The 16,234-nt window shown below is 51.7% G+C and overlaps 1 protein-coding gene across 1 annotated transcript in view; it reads right to left on the bottom strand.

Annotated features, from left to right (window-relative positions):
• Window positions 1–14,511: 14,511 nt before the first annotated feature.
• The window catches only part of FTSJ3 (FtsJ RNA 2'-O-methyltransferase 3), a 102,414-nt gene continuing 100,691 nt past the window's right edge, over window positions 14,512–16,234 (bottom strand). The window contains exon 22 of the mRNA XM_069233077.1: window positions 14,512–15,531. Within this exon, the coding sequence (XP_069089178.1) occupies window positions 15,297–15,531 (235 nt within the window). The 3' untranslated portion in view covers window positions 14,512–15,296. The remainder of the gene's footprint in view (window positions 15,532–16,234) is intronic.

Here is a 16,234-nt window from a genome sequence, read left to right as displayed (position 1 = left end):
TCCCCTTGGGAGAAATGAGGCACTGCTAGTTAGCCGGAGCGAAAACCGGATTTAGGGTGACAGAGTTCCTTACACGTGGGTCAGACTCAGTCCCCCACACCGTGATCGATCCTGCTGCCTAGAAATCCAGTAGTCTCATTTAGGATAATGAGAGCCCACGCGACAGCCCAAAGGTGGCTTCGGAAAGTTATTTTATTTGGGTGGGCATCGTTCAGGCTTCGCAGGAATTCTGTGTAGCGCCAGGAAGCAAGCTCTGCAGGTGGGGTCCGGGAAAGGGGCCTAGAAGCAATGCGATTTGATGGGGAAGTCGAAGAACGCTTCAACTTTTTGTGCTTTTTGGCCTTATCTGATATGGAAGAACATGAAAAATATCTGTGGGAAAGGCCCTGAAATCTACCCTGGGAACAGGGCAGCTTCCCCTTCTGCCACGAGCTCCATTGCCAGAATCGCCTTTGTGTGCATTGACTTGCACTGGACGCAGCCCTTGGGCTCGTGGACAGTGGCCTGACACTAGGCACTAGAGACAGACCACGTAGGGATCAGACCCAGACATCCGTCTGACATTCCCCGCAAGGTCTAAAAACTAAGTTTTGCCAGATTCGTGTCCCTAGCGCACTGGGAGGAACAGAAATAGGCAACAGAAAGGTTGCAAAAGTTGGTAAGAAGAAATGACTGAGGTAGTCAGAAAAAGGGACTGATGTCAGTGCATCAGGATGGCACTTGTATGGGCACTGCCACGTGGATGCCAAAGCAGAGCCGATCAGCACCACCTACCGGTGCAGGTACTGCTCAAGACTTTCTGGATCCAGTGGTGAATGAGGCCCGGCAGGAAGAGCTGCGCACAGATAAGATGAAAGGAGTACCACCGGGCAGGAGGTGAAGAGTGAGCTGGAGAAAGGACAGAGAAAGGGCAGGGGAAGGAATAATAGAGCAAGAAAGAAAGGGAGCGCGAAACCATGATAAAATGTAGAAGGAAAAAGCCAGGGAGGGGTTAAATATAGTCACTGAATGATGTCATTCCAAGGGGTCATGCCCCCAAGAAGTATATACCGCTGGCCGCTCACCTGGTGTGTCCTTAGCCACCTGTGTGAAACGCCCCAGGAGTCCAACACCCCAAACTGTTGCTTCAGACACTAGTGTCAACACAACAAAGCGCCTTGAGGACGCTTGAGACATTCTAAAGCACATCTGAAGAGATATCCAAGGTGATTCAAGGCTGTGGGGAGGTGGAGAGAGGCTTCAGCAGCCACTTTCAATCAATCAAGAATTGGGAGAGGGCAGGGCAGGAGCAGCAGCAGAGGGGCAGGGGATGCAGGAGGAGGAGTGAGGCAGGAGGAGCAGGAGTGGAGCAGGGCAAGAGGAGTGGGGCAGGAGGAGTGGGGCAGGAGGAGCAGGAGTGAGGCAGGAGGAGGAGTGGGGCAGGAGGAGCAGGAGTGAGGCAGGAGGAGGAGTGGGGCAGGAGGAGGAGTGGGGCAGGAGGAGGAGTGAGGCAGGAGGAGGAGGAGTGGGGCAGGGGCAGGAGGAGTGGGGCAGGGGCAGGAGGAGGAATGGGGCAGGAGGAGGAATGGGGCAGGAGGAGGAATGGGGCAGGAGGAGGATTGGGGCAGGAGGAGGATTGGGGCAGGAGGAGGAATGGGGCAGGAGGAGGAATGGGGCAGGAGGAGGATTGGGGCAGGAGGAGGATTGGGGCAGGAGGAGGATTGGGGCAGGGGCAGGAGGAGTGGGGCAGGAGGAGTGGGGCAGGGGCAGGAGGAGTGGGGCAGGGGCATGAGAAGTGGGGCAGGAGGAGTGGGGGTGGGGCAGGAGCAGTAGGGCAGCAGGAGTGGGGCAGGGGCAGAGAAGTGGGGGTGGGGCAGGAGAAGTGGGGCAGGAGAAGTGGGGCAGGAGCAGCAGGAGGGGCAAGAGTGGGGCAGGAGGGGTGTGGCAGCTGGAGTGAGGCAGGAGGATTGGGGCAGGGGCGGCAGGAGCAGCAGGAGTGGGGCAAGAGTGGGGCAGGGGGAGTGTGGCAGCAGGAGTGGGGCAGGGGCAGCAGGAGTGGGGCAGGAGGAGTGTGGCAGCAGGAGTGGGGCAGGAGCAGCAGGAGTGGGGCAGGGGCAGCAGGAGTGGGACAGGGGCAGCAGGAGTGGGACAGGGGCAGCAGGAGTGGGACAGGGGCAGCAGGAGTGGGGCAGGGGCAGCAGGAGTGGGGCAACACAGGGAGCGACCCGGGCCTGGGGGCTGCTCCTCTGGTGAAAGTTCCTGAACCTCCACAGCCTTGTCCCACCCAAAGCCAGGGAATCTTCACTAAAGGGACATTGGGGGGCTCACTGATGTGTGATGGAGAGGAGACCCTGCGAGCCCGAACCCCGCATTGAGTCCATACTTTAAAGCGCCTCCCCGTTTCTGCACCTCGGCTGGATAGGTTTTTATTTCACACTCACTTGCACCAGGCCGACCCCTCCTCAGCCGCTGGCGGGGTCTCTGCATGTATTTACTGCAATAAACCTACTGAAATAAGTTTGTCTTTGCTCCTTTAAAAGGAAGCCCTCGCCCGGCACTATACGGAGCTCCAGTTTTCGTGAATATGCACCGATTCACATACAGAGTGTGAGTAGATTGTATTGTGCTGGTTTGCAGGACTCCTGCCACCTGATGTTATACCCTGAACTGGAAAAGCCTGGAGGTCACAAGAGGAGCCGTTCCCCCCCACGGACACCAGGTGGCGGCAGCAGCACGCGCACATCTCAGGGGGCAACATCTGGATGAAAACACAACTGCAGGAGGGCTTCAGATCTTAAATTCATGCAAAACAATTACTAATGTGCAAGTCCACTAGTCCAGCCAGCAAAATATTTCAATTCTCAGAAATCAACAGATGGAATTTACAAAAAGAAAAAAAAAAACGAACGCCTGAAAGCAAAGGTGTAAAAATACAGCTATAAACAAGCAATGATAATCGGTAAAGCTTTTGTCTAATAGAAAGGTGTTTTAATACAAAGAAGAGACAACACGTGCAGACGTTCAAGCTTCTCTCACAGAACAGGTACAGTCCACACAGCAGCAGTGCAAGCTTCTGCCAGACAGCAGTATTTCAAGCTTCACTCAGATAAAACAGGAACAGTCCAGACAGCAGCAGTGAACGCTTAACTCACACACAAAATATGTGCAGCCCGGACGGCAGCAGTGGAAGTTTCTCTCACTGACAGGACAGCAGCAGTGCGAGCTTCCTTCTCAGACCTCAGCAGTACAAGCTTCATTCACAGACGGAGCATGTACAGCCAACACATGAGCAGTGCAAGCATCACTCGCAGACAGAACAGGTACAGTCCAGACAGCGGCAGTGCAAGCTTCACTCACAGACAGAACAGGTACAGCCTATACGTCAGCAGTGCAAGCTTCACTTATAGACAGAACAGGTACAGCCCAGAAGACAGCAGTGCAAGCTTCACTTGTAGACTTAACAGGTACAAACCGGACAGCAGCAGTGTGAGCTTCACTCACAGATAGAAGAGGTACAGCCAGACAGCAGCAGTGCAAGCTTCCCTCACAGACAGAACAGGTACAGTCCAGACAGCAGCAGTGCAAGCTTCACTCACAAACAGAACAGGTACAGACAGAACAGGTACAGCCTAGACAGCGGCAGTGCAAGCTTCACTCACAGACAGAACAGGTACAGCCCACACAGCAGCAGTGCATGTATCAATCAATCAATAAAATAATTTCTTAAGCGCACTACTCACCCTGTAGGGTCTCATGGCGTGGGGGGGGGGGGGGTTCCGGTTACTGCTCAAAAATCCATGTTTTTAGGTGCTTTCTGAAGGTTAGGAGGTCCTGGGTCTTGCATAAGTTGGTGAGGGAGGGAGTTCCAGGTCTTGGGAGGTGGGAGAAGGATCTGCCACTGGAGGTGGTGCAATGGATGCGGGGACTGTAGCGAAGGCGAGGTCGGCAGAGCAGAGCTGGCAAGTTGGTATGTGGAAGTTTACTCGTTCGTTGAGGTAGGCCAGTCCAGTGTCATGGAGGGCTTTGTGAGGGTGGACGAGGACCTTGAAAATGATCCTTTTGTTGATGGGCAGCCAGTGTAGGGATCTGAGGTGGGTGGATATGTGTTCGTGGGAGGTTGAGGATGAGACATGCGGCTGCGTTCTGGTTCGCTGGAGTTTTCTTTGAAGCTTGGATGTGGTCCCTGAATAGAGGGCGTTGCCGTAGTCCAGTCTGCTGCTGATGAGGGCGTGGGTGACTGCTGTTCTTGTTTCTAAAGGTATCCATTTGAAAGTCTTGCGTAGCATGCGGAGGGTGCTGAAGCAGGAGAATGATATGGCGTTGATTTGTTGGGTCATGGAGAGGGACGAGTCCAGTATGATGCCAAGGTTGCATGCGTGGGTGGTGGGTGTTGGGGGTGGTGGGCCACCAGGAGTCATTCCATGCTATCTTGTTGGGGCCGAAGATGATCTCTGTTTTGTCGGAGTTCAATTTGAGGTGGCTTGTTGTCATCCATTTGGCAACGTCGAGAAGTCCAGCGTGCAGGTTAATCTTGGCAGTGGCTGGGTTCCTGGTGAGGGAGATGATGAGCTTGGTGTCGTCAGCGTATGAAATGATGGTGATGCCATGGGGACGGAGGATGTTGGCGAGAGGAGCCATGTAGATGTTGAAGAGGGTAGGGCTGAGGGAGGATCCTTGGGGGACCCCACAGATGATCTTGGTGGCTGAAGATCGGAAAGGAGGGAGGCAAACTCTTTGGGTTCTTTCGGAGAGGAAGGAGGTGAGCCAGTCCAGGGCCTTGTGGCAAATTCTGGCATCAAAAAGGCGTGTGCAGAGGATTTGGTGGCATAGAGTGTCAAAAGCTGCAGAGAGGTCTAGGAGGATGAGGGTGACGGTCTAGCCCTTGTCCACTCTGGTCCTGATGTCGTCTGTGCAGGCGATGAGGGTGGTCTCAGTGCTGTGGTTCTTGCGGAATCCAGCCTGGGAGGCGTTGAGTATGTTTTCTTCTAGGAAGTGAGACAGTTGAGCGTTAACTATCTTTGCAGCGACCTTAGCGGGGAAGGGGAGAAGAGAAATGGGTTGGTAGTTTGTGAGGTCTTCCAGGTCTGCTTTGGGTTTTTTGAGAAGAGCGTTGACTTCGGCGTGCTTCCACATATCTGGGAAGGTTGCGGTGTCGAAGGAACTGTTGATGACGGCCCGGAGCGATGATTTGACTGGCCTTGTTGAAAATGTGGTGGGGGCCTGGGTGGATGGAGTTCATGGTTTTGCTGATTTCTTTGTCAATGTTGGGGGTCCAGGTGTTCAGTCGACTGGTGCGGCAGGGTTTTGTAGTGTTGGTTGTGTCGGTGGTGGTGGGTGCTGATGATGTGAAGCTGTTGTGTATGTCTGCGATTTTGTGGTGGAAGTAGTTGGAGAGGGAGTTGCAGAGGTCTTGGGAGTGTGGAGAGTCGATGGTGCAGGATTTGGGTTTGGTGAGTTCTTTGATGATGGCAAAGAGTTCCTTGCTGTTGTGTGTGTTGTTGTCTATGCGTTCTTTGTAGAAGGACCGTTTGGTGGTCCGGATGAGTTGGTGGTATTTGCGCATGGCTGTTTTGAGGGTGGAGAAGTTGCTCATTGAAGGTTCTTGGCACCAGGCTTTCTCAATTTTTCGGCATTCTCGTTTGGAAGATTGAAGTTCTGTGGTGAACCAGGGGGCGGTCTCGGTGGTGCGGGTGTTCTTTGTTTTCAATGGGGCGAGGGAGTCTGCGCAGGTTTCTAGCCATCGTGTGAGGTTGTGGGCAGCGGTGTTGGGTTCGTTGGTGATGGGCGGTGGAGTTTGTGAGAGGTTGGAGATCAGGTGTTCGTTGGAGATCTTGTTCCACTTGCGGTAGGGTGTGGTGAGTTGTTGGTGGTGGGTTTCATGAAGGAGAAGTGGACGTAGTGGTGGTCAGTCCAGTGGAGTTCGGTGGTGTGAGTGAAGGCGATGTGGTTGCTGGAGGTGAAGATGGCATCTAGCGTGTGTCCCGCTCAGTGGGTGGGTAAGGTGACCAGTTGCTCGAGGCGAGGTTTGTCCAGCAGGGCTGCGGTGTTGCAGTCGTGGGTGCTTTCTAGGTGAAAGTTGAGGTCACCAAGGAGTATGCAGTCTGTGGAGGTGAGGGCGTGGGAGCTGATGGTATCGGCGATGGTGTCACAGAATGGGGGGGCGGGGTCCTGGTGATCTGTAGATGAGGGTTGTTCTAAGGGTGGTGTTAGCGTTGATGTGTATTTGAAAGTGTAGGTGTTCAGCGTTGTCTAGGGTGTCGTTGGTGTTGGTGGAGACTTTGTGTATTATGGCGATACCTCCTCCTGGTTTGTTGGTGCGGTATCTACAGGTGATTTTGTAACCCTCTGGGATGGCTATGGCGATGTAGGGTTCTGATGAGGAGTTCATCTATATTTCAGTGAGGAAGGCGATGTCAGGGGAGTTTGTGGTGAGCAGGTCCCAAAATTCGATGGCGTGCTTGTGGACGGAGCGGGTGTTATGGAGGATGCAGTTGAGGTGTTTGCGGGATTTGGTGTTGTTGCGGTGCTTGCTGGTGTTGGTGTGAGTGCAGGAGAAATGGCATGAGTGGCATGAGAAAGGTCCGTGTGTGTGTTTTGGGGGTTGGCCTAGACGCAAGCGGGATGCGGGCCTGGGTTGAGAGCAAGGAGTTCTGTGGAGGAGTAGTGCTGCTTCGGGGGGGGGGCGGAGGAGCATGGTCCAGGCGCAGACGGGCTTGCCTCTGCCGTGCCAGCGGCCGCCATTAAGAAGGGGAGGTGGGAGGGAATGTCGAATGGGGGCGCGAGGGGGGTGGGACCGCAGTTGACACAGCGGCTGGGATTTACAGGAACCGGCGAGAGCCGGAAAAGAAAATGGGCACAATTGGAGCGCGAAAACAAAGCAGGGCACAAAAAGGGCACAGTCAAGGTAAAAAAAAAATAATCTAAAAACGAAAATTAAACACAGAAAACGAAATACAATCTGCAGGACGAAATACCAAACACGCCTACCACTAGGCACCAGGGATGAGGCGCAGGCGGGTACCTGCGGGTGGTAGAGGGCCTCGAACTTCTTCTGTGGCAGTAACGGCAGGGTCAGGGGCACGGAGGCAGGCTGGTGGAGTCAAAGTGTACTCCTGGCCCGAAGCAGGTCAGGGGGTCTTGTAGACAGAACAGTTACAGCCCAGAAGACAGCAGTGCAAGCTTCCCCCACAGACAAAACAGGTATACCAGGACAGCAGCCGTGCAAGCTTCACTCAGACAGAACATGTACAGCCCAGACAGCAGCAGCGCACGTTTCACTCACGGACAGAACAGGTACAGCCCAGACAGCAGCAGTGCAAGCTCCACTCATAGACAGAACATGTACAGCCCAGACAGCAGCAGCGCACGTTTCCCTCACGGACAGAACAGGTACAGCCCAGACAGCAGCAGTGCAAGCTTCCCTCACAGACAGAACAGGTACTGCCCAGAAGACAGCAGTGCAAGCTTCACTCTCAAACTAAATATGTACCACCCAGAAGAGAGCAGTGCAACCTTCACTCACAGACAGAACAACTACAGCCCAGACAGCAGCAGTAAACGCCTAACTCACACATTGAATATGTGCAGCCCAGATGGCAGCAGTGGAAGCTTCCCTCACAGAGAGAAAAGCCCGCAGTGCGAGCTTCACTCTCAGACCTCAGCAGAGCAAGCTTCCCTCACAGACAGAACAGGTACAGCCCAGACAGCAGCAGTGCAAGCTTCCCTCACAGATAACATGTTGAGCCCAGTCAAGAGCAGTGGAGGCTTTACTAACAGATAGAAGCGGTACAGCCAGATGGCAGCAGTGCAGGCTTCACTCACAGACAGAACACGTAGAGTCCAGATAGCAGCAGCGCAAGCTTCACTCACAGACAGAACACGTAGAGTCCAGATAGCAGCAGCGCAAGCTTCACTCGTAGACCTAACAGGTACAACTCAGACAACGGCAGTGCGGGCTTCACTCAGAGGTAGAATAGGTAAACCCCAGACAGCAGCAGTGCAAGCTTCACTCACAGACCTCAGCAGTGCAAGCTTCCCTCACAGATAACACGTAGAGCCCAGACAAGAGCAGTGGAGGCTTTACTAACAGATAGAAGAGGTACAACCAGATGGAAGGAGGGAAGTTACTGCACGTGCAGTCAGTGCAAGCTTCACTCACAAACAGGACTGGTGCAGACCAGGCATCATCAGTGCTACGTTCCCTTACAGACAGAACAGGATTCCCTGACACCCACAACAGGTATTATATGTAAAACATCAGGTCATGCTTCACTCACCAACAGGACATGTACAGTAAAGTTAGCAGCAGACTCAGTTTCTTCCACATGCAGGAAAGTACAACCCGCAGAGCAGCAGCGCAAGCTTGTCCCACACAAAGAACATGAACAACCCAGTTTGAAATCAGAAGGGTGGAACTGAGGAGAACTAAGCGTTTTCTGATTTAAGTTTCTCAAACTTGAGATCTGTAACAAAAGCAGGTTTACAGCTTCACACTGAATTGAACGATTCAAGTATTTTATGAGATAATGTAAGATGCACCAATCCGGGTCACTGCGCTCCAGAAAAATGTTAAATTCATTTTTAATTTCTACTGGATAGAACAGACCTGGATTGTGATCCTGATTAATTGGTGACTCAAATGTGTGATCCTCTGTAAATCACTTCATCTCACTGCGCTTTTAAGCTACATTGTGATAGTAAATGTACCAGGAGACAGCTTGGGCACCAGTGTTGCGTGCGGCCTCAAACTGGGCATTCTCATTCTTTGCTTTGCAGAAATGGTGCAACAAAAACCTCTGGTTCCCTACCTGGCTTCCCTGAATGAGTCAAAGTTTATCTCCATCCAGAGGATGTACACAAAACCAAGAAGTCTCACAACCTCATTTAACAGAAAATATATATCTTAAATGTCCATACAGAGGAGCTTTGGCCTGACCCTCTTGATTCCAACTGTCCATGTCCATTCCAGACCACCCGTCCGTCGTATTTTACACCAGCACGAGGCAGTGGGTCAGCCTACATCAGTCCTTGGCTCTCTTGCACTGTGAGTGACAGCATTTATCCTGATCACTGTGCCCTGCTGCGTATAAAGGAATGCACTTCGGTACTAGGGCCAGAGGGCCAAACGCTCCTTTGGTTTCTATTTTTTTTTTTTATTATGAAAGGGCCCCTGACAGACATCTTTACTTTTTTTTTTTTTTTTTTTAACTTTCAAAATTCTTATTTACATGGTATATGCCTGTTTTTTTTCCATTGGGCTCAGAATGTTTTTGTGAATATCCAGAACCTCCCCATCAGCAATTTTTTTTAATTTTTTTACTAAACATAAAAAAACAATTTTGATTGTACATGCTGGCAAAATAAATACAGAACACATTGCAGGTTGGCCAAGGTCCGAGCTAGTGGGTTTGCCAATGCTTATTTTTAAGTGGACTAACTGCCCGGCTCTCGTTGTCTGCTCTCCCCTCACACTGGCACCATTGGTTATCTGACAGTGTTGCATTTGGGTCACCTGTGAAACGCCTTTATTCAGTTACTTGCGAGGATCTTACCCTGCAAGGTTTTGGGCCTGCACAAGGAACACTGATGCAGGGCTTTTAGGGAAGGTACCAGGATGGACAACAAGAGGTTTATTTCTGACCGGAGAGGGTGTAAGCAACAACATGGGAGGGGGGGAAGCAGCAATTAACAGCATGGTAAGAGGTATGGGGAGGGGCACGGAACCAGGGCAAGCAACGCAAGAGGGTGCGATGGGGATGAGGCAAGCAACAAAGTGGGAGGGAGGCAGGAGGAACCAGGGCAAGCAACAAAGCGGGGGATGGGTGGAAGGGACTAGAGACCAGAGGAGGCAAGAAAGGGGTGGGGGGGAGGGACAAGGGAATGCAACTAGGCGGGGGATGTGTGAGAGGCATTAGGGACCAGGGCAAACAAGAAAGGGGGGGAGGGGAGACATGCAACAAAATGGGAAGCGGACAGGAGTGACAGAGCAAGCATTGCAAGAGAGGCATGTGCAAGTACAGAAAAAAGAACCTCCAAAAGCAAAAGTGGAAGAACACAAACTGGGCAAAAAGCAGTTCTTCAACCATGCTCCAGGGGAGGGACTAACACATAGAGGAAATGAAGCCAGCACATGCTGACCAAAGAGAAGCAAGGCAATGAGTGTGATCATGAAGCACATGCCAGAAAGACTGAGGATGATATGGGTCCTTCCTTGAGCAAAGGTCAATATATCAGAGCCCAACGGGGTGTCGGAAGGTTGCCCCCAGCAGGGTTAGGATGCAGTCATGCTCCCACCAGAGCCAGACTGAGCTTCATTGGCCAGTGTTAGCCTCGGTGTCAATGCTCCAGAATGCGGCGTGGGTTGCAGCGCTAAGACAGAGGTTCGCACTGAAGCCAGGCAGGGCCTGTAACAGATCTAGAGGTGTCAGCCGGCACTGAGGACAGACCCACCAGCGTAGCTCCAAATGGATGTCCTCCCTTTTCTTTGGGGCTTAGAGGTGCACCAGAAGAAGTCAGTAGCATGCCAAAGAGATGCAGCATCGCTTCATGAAGTCGTGGATTTGCTGAGGCTTCGACGGGGAACCCAGAAATAAAGGCTGCCCCAGGATGAGAGTCGGAATCAGCTCTGAAGGAGAGAGGAGTCTGGGAGTGAGACAGAGGCCCTATCAGGAGTTCGAGAGTGGCAGGAAGGGGCAGAGCCCCAGTTGGACTCCTTGTGCTTCGTCTGACATACTGCGACAAAGACTGGAACGGAACCTTTGACGATGACCGGTCACGGCTGGAGTCTGGAGTTACTTGGTGGCTCACAGCTTCGCCTCACAGTGCTGAATGACATTCTAATTCATCAAGGCGCAGTTCCTACTTGCATGGAGTTGTGTTACAAGCCCAAGCACCACAGACAAATCTGGTGTCTACAAGTTGCAGCTCCAGATCCACAACTGGTGAAGTGAAAAGAAAGGCGCGGACGCCAGAGTGCACAGGTGGTGCTCACATGCAGCTCACACATCCCTCCCAGAGCAGAATGAGGTTGATCCAGAGCTGCAGGACGCCACCGACCGGTGCACAGTGATACTGTTACAGGTTCAAAAGGTGAGGAATCTGCGGTTAGAAGTATCCATCAGAAGAGAAACGTCTGGGGTTGGTTGGAGGATACCTAGGAGGTCAGCTCCTCCAGAGGGCCAGTCTTTACCCTTCTCTGGTGTACAAAGGAGGTAGCCAGAGTCTTCCCTTTTTCATAGCTACAAAATCCACACCAGTGCTGCTTCCAGGTCTTTTCCACCTTTTCCCGGTCACAAGTTAGAGCAGCCCGGACTGGTTAAATGGTCTCTCAGTTGCATCCCAGACGGACCAGCAAGAAGAGAGGAAAGGCGGGAAGCGAAGGAACGAACGGTGGTGCCAGTACTCGCGATAGAGGAATCTGGGAGACCGTCACTACCTCGCATTCACCTGGTCGAATGTTTGATAGGAAGTGGGACCCAGGAAGGAGTACGTGCAGTCGGGCATGTCCACACTGGTCACCAGCTTGTGCAGTGTGATGACAGGGTTCAAAAGGGCTCTACCACTGACTCATGGAAATCATCCATACATGTTACACACATGACGACAGACAGGATCGAGTTAGGGAGATGGGAAGTGTCTATCTGATAATGGCCAGTAGGAATGCTCTTCACAGAGGTAAAAGTGATACGGGATATGATGCGCGCACTAACATCAGCAGTCACTACACAAGTTAGGGTGAGGAGAGTAGCAGCATCGTCACTCATTGGGGGTACACTGCAGACCACAGCTCTGATGATGACCAGAAAAGAACCATATGGGGCACCTTCAGGGGACCTGCACGATTGTTGTGTTCACTGGAGAAAAGAAAATACGGGTCATTCAGAAACACAGGGCAGATGGCCCAGCTTTTCCAGGCCATGCGGAGTACATATGTCCTAACACTGTCCTGCAAAAACAACTCAACCAACATTTGAGTCTACTGCACACTGTATGAGATGGGAGCAGTGCTCACTCTGACACACAAGTATAGCTTGTGCACTTAACACTGTGCTATTAAAATCCTACTAAACACGTCATCAAACTTCACTAAGTTTGGCCACAGTGAAAAGGTGTGTCCACGCCTCGAACTTACAGGTGGATCTGCACACGTAGTCGAATACGTTTTAAGAGCTTGCACTGTTTAACTCAATGGATTCACATCCACATCAATGTAGGGCCAATAACCACCACCCTGTACCCAAAGTACCAGACAAAACCTGGAGCAGTGCCAGCCTGCAGAAAGAACAAGAGGGTGCATGAGGAATGAGTTTGGTAAGTCCATCCTGACGTGGCACAAGCATCTGTGGTGCCACTGACCTCAGCAGGAGGTGAGAAGCATTACTGCCCTTTCTTGTGTTGACTTGCAGGCACCCCGCCTTCCCGCCCTCCGCGGGCACAGTACAACCTGCCTCAGTCATGCCTAGATTTAAAGACCAACCAGTCAACATCCAGCATCCAGAAGACAACACACAGACCTTAGACACCTGACTGCGTACACAAGCATTAGTCCAGTTCCGCACATAACTTGGACGGGTCTTGAACAGTGCTGAAGACAGATTCACCCGCTTCAGTGCCAAGGTACTGAGCTTCACTTGTCCGAACCGGTCACTGACTGTAGAACTGTGCGGCTCTAGCGTGGAAGCGCCTAGAAGCAGTCTACAGACCTGTGCGGCTCTAGCATGGGAGCGCCTAGAAGCAGTCTGCAGACCTGTGCGGCTCTAGCGTGGGAGCGCCTAGAAGCAGTCTGCAGACCTGTGCGGCTCTAGCGTGGGAGCGCCTAGAAGCAGTCTGCAGACCTGTGCGACTCTAGCGTGGGAGCGCCTAGAAGCAGTCTGCAGACCTGTGCGACTCTAGCGTGGGAGCGCCTAGAAGCAGTCTGCAGACCTGTGCGGCTCTAGCGTGGGAGCGATTTGGAGCAGTCTGCAGACCTGTGAGGCTCTAGCATCAGAGCACCTAGAGAAGCAGTCTGCAGACCTGTGCGGCTCTAGCATCGGAGCGCCTAGAGAAGCAGTCTGCTGACCTGTGCGGCTCTAGCATCGGAGCACCAAGAAGCAGTCTGCAGACCTGTGCGGCTCTAGCATGGGAGCGCCTAGAAGCAGTCTGCAGACCTGTGCGGCTCTAGCATGGGAGCGCCTAGAAGCAGTCTGCAGACCTGTGCGGCTCTAGCGTGGGAGCGCCTAGAAGCAGTCTGCAGACCTGTGCGGCTCTAGCGTGGGAGCGCCTAGAAGCAGTCTGCAGACCTGTGCGGCTCTAGCGTGGAAGCGCCTAGAAGCAGTCTGCAGACCTGTGCGGCTCTAGCATGGGAGCACCTAGAAGCAGCCTTCGACCTGTGCGGCTCTAGCGTGAGAGCGCCTAGAACAGCCTGTAAGTGTATCCTTTTGATATCCGCCTGGGTCCGGTTCTGCTTCGAGTGTGCAGAGTGTTCTTGAGTACGTTTCTGACTCTAGCCGATAGTGCAGTCTACCTCAAGAGGGTGTCCAGCAGCCCTGTGGTCAACCGAGGATAAGCCGCTCTCCGCAGTTCATCTCCAAAACCCATCCGTCTCATTCAATGCTCTAAGATTTGTTTATAGCGCATTTACCACCCCTCTATCCATCTCTCCCCTTGTCTTGCTTCCATACTTTTCTGTACCCAAACATCTCCCAATCCTCTTCTTTTCATTGTGTACCCTCCCTGGTTTGTACTCTTCCACATAATGGTCTCCAGTAGTTCGGCATCAACCTCACTCGCTCTCTCTCTCTGCTTTACAGCCTCTACACCATACTCAATCTGCCTTCAGCCCTCACTCAGTATCCCTCCCAGGCTATCATTTGGACACTTGGTACTTCTGTTGATCTAAAGTCCCCATCAGTCGCAAGTCACTGTTCCTTTGTCACTCTTCAGTCTTTCTCCTGGATCACTGCTCGGTCTCTCCCCATAATCCCAACTCAGACTTCCTTCGTCCACGTTCTCTATCCTTCACGCTTGTCTCGCTCTTCTCGAGCCAGGCTCAGCCTCTCTCCGCTGACCCCTATTCAATCTCCAGGACCCTGACTCAGGAGCCCTCCTCCCACTCTCACAGTCTCATGTACCTCCTAAGGCTTCTCAAACTTCTTTATTTGGGTTTTCAACAGTTTCATTTGAACATCTCATTTGATTATCCCATCTCTAAAGTTTCATGACCCCCCACCCCTCATTTCTGACTTTCCTTAGATCTCACCACCTGTCCTTGCAGCCACTCATCACCAGCTGCAGTGTTCCTATCCTCAACTTCCCTTCGATCTCTCTGCATTCATCTTCTTCAAACCTACACACAGCTCATGCCTCGGCAGCTTTCACTTCCCTTAAATTCCCATGTTCCTTTCAGCCCTCCCTCGCCCTTAGCACACTCTCACCCTTACCTGCCTCTAAGGGCGAAGCAAAGGTGAGACCGAACCAGGACTCCCTCGCCACAAACAAGCAAAATCTGACATTTGTGTTAAAAAAAAAGAAAACTCTACATGCAAGGATACAGTCTTTCTGGGGTTACCACTGAAGGTAAATAACGTGTTAATTTCATTTGAATAGCGCCATAACTTTACAATACAAAAATATTGAATAACTGGCAGCAGAATTAGACCATCTATAAAACCATTTACAGTAGGAAGGACAGGGACGTAGGCACCCCTCCTGCAAAAAACACATGCATTCGGGCAAACAGGAAGTGACCCCTTGCAAAGAGAACCATCACATCAAACAAGAAGCGGCCTGCTAGGGAGGAAGATGTTCCCTCAAAGAGCAGGAGAGCCCTAAAAAGTGAGATGTGAACATTCTAGAGCACGTGAGCTCTCACGCGGAAGGACAGTCCTTGCAATAAGGATGATGGAGATGTTTAACAAAGGGGAATTGATGCTCAGAAAAGAACACCAGCAGCACATCAAATAAGAAATGTCCAGCTACAAAGACTGTATTTACCTCTTAAGAGGACGCGTTCTCCAACACAGGGAGGTATTTACCTTAATAGGAAGAAGGGCTGTCTCCCAAAAGATGCCTTTCCCATTAAAAAGAGGAAGTCACTTCAAACAAGGGAATAATGTCTCATTTAAAAGAAGCAGTCTCCCACAATCCATTTAAACAGGAAGTGAGCTGCACTGCCTCAAGTCGCAGGAAGTGACCATCTCACAAACAGGAAGTGATTTCCCAGGAGCCAAGTCTTTCTTTTTACTGCTACATCCTCGTACACACAGGCAGATCTATCAGAAGGCAGAAAATTCCCTTCACTGAGTTTACAAACTCCTTTTTTAAAGTGTCACCAGCTGGTCTCATGTCCTTTTGTGCTTCTGCTTCTTCCCCTGCCCGCTCCTCTTTCCTTGGCCACCCTTCTTGCCTTGGCTGGTCCTCTTTTGGGCTCTCATGTCTTTCTTCATCCGGCCGTCCACCACCTTGAAGTGGCCCTTGACCCCGGCTGGGCGCCGTACTTTCGGGCCAACTCCCTTTTTGGCGACCAAGTAGGTGACTTCCCGCTTCTCCTTGCCAAGGCCGGCCTTCTTGTAGATGCTACAGGAGGGAACAGAGAAAGGATGAGAGTTGGCCAACAATGCCAGGCAGGGGCAAATTCTACACAAAAATGGAGCAAATTCCTACACGCAGCTCTTGGCACAGACTCCCCATTGACCAAATGGGTGTTTACTAAATGTTATGCTGGGGAACAGTTGGACACAAATGAGCACTTTTTGAGATGAAGGTGACAGAAACGGATAGAAAAGGTTACTAACCGTAGTAAGGAGAAGAATACTCGCCTGTAACAATACTTAAGAAGATTGTCGCCATTCGTGGCTGCGACGCTGTGCATCACCCAAACTTGTCTGGGTACCAAACCGTCAGGTTTACAAATCTAAATTCTTTTTGGGCTGTACCCACAGATGGAATAAGTACAGATGATGGCAACACTGACTCACATCCTAGAACGCACCACACCGTGGATGGCAGCTTCACATTGTGTTTCTGCTCTTGGGTTCCGAAGCATACTCATGACCAGGTCCATCACCTGGGAGAAGATACATTTTGTTCTTACATTTAAGAACCAATACTTTCCAATGCTTAGGACATCCATTCTGCGTGAACACCAGGGCTGGGGAACATCAAGCCCAAAGATGTTCTTTGAAGTCATGTGAATATATACTCCAAGGCTGTGCTCCTCAAGTCCCTGTTTGCCCGTCACCCCTCAGTACTTGGCTGGTCCAGCTGGCTGGAAAGCGTA

Source organism: Pleurodeles waltl, chromosome 4_2 (genome assembly GCF_031143425.1).
Source record: "Pleurodeles waltl isolate 20211129_DDA chromosome 4_2, aPleWal1.hap1.20221129, whole genome shotgun sequence".
In the NCBI taxonomy this organism is placed as follows: domain Eukaryota; kingdom Metazoa; phylum Chordata; class Amphibia; order Caudata; family Salamandridae; genus Pleurodeles; species Pleurodeles waltl.
This window is presented reverse-complemented; position numbering and strand designations above follow the sequence as displayed.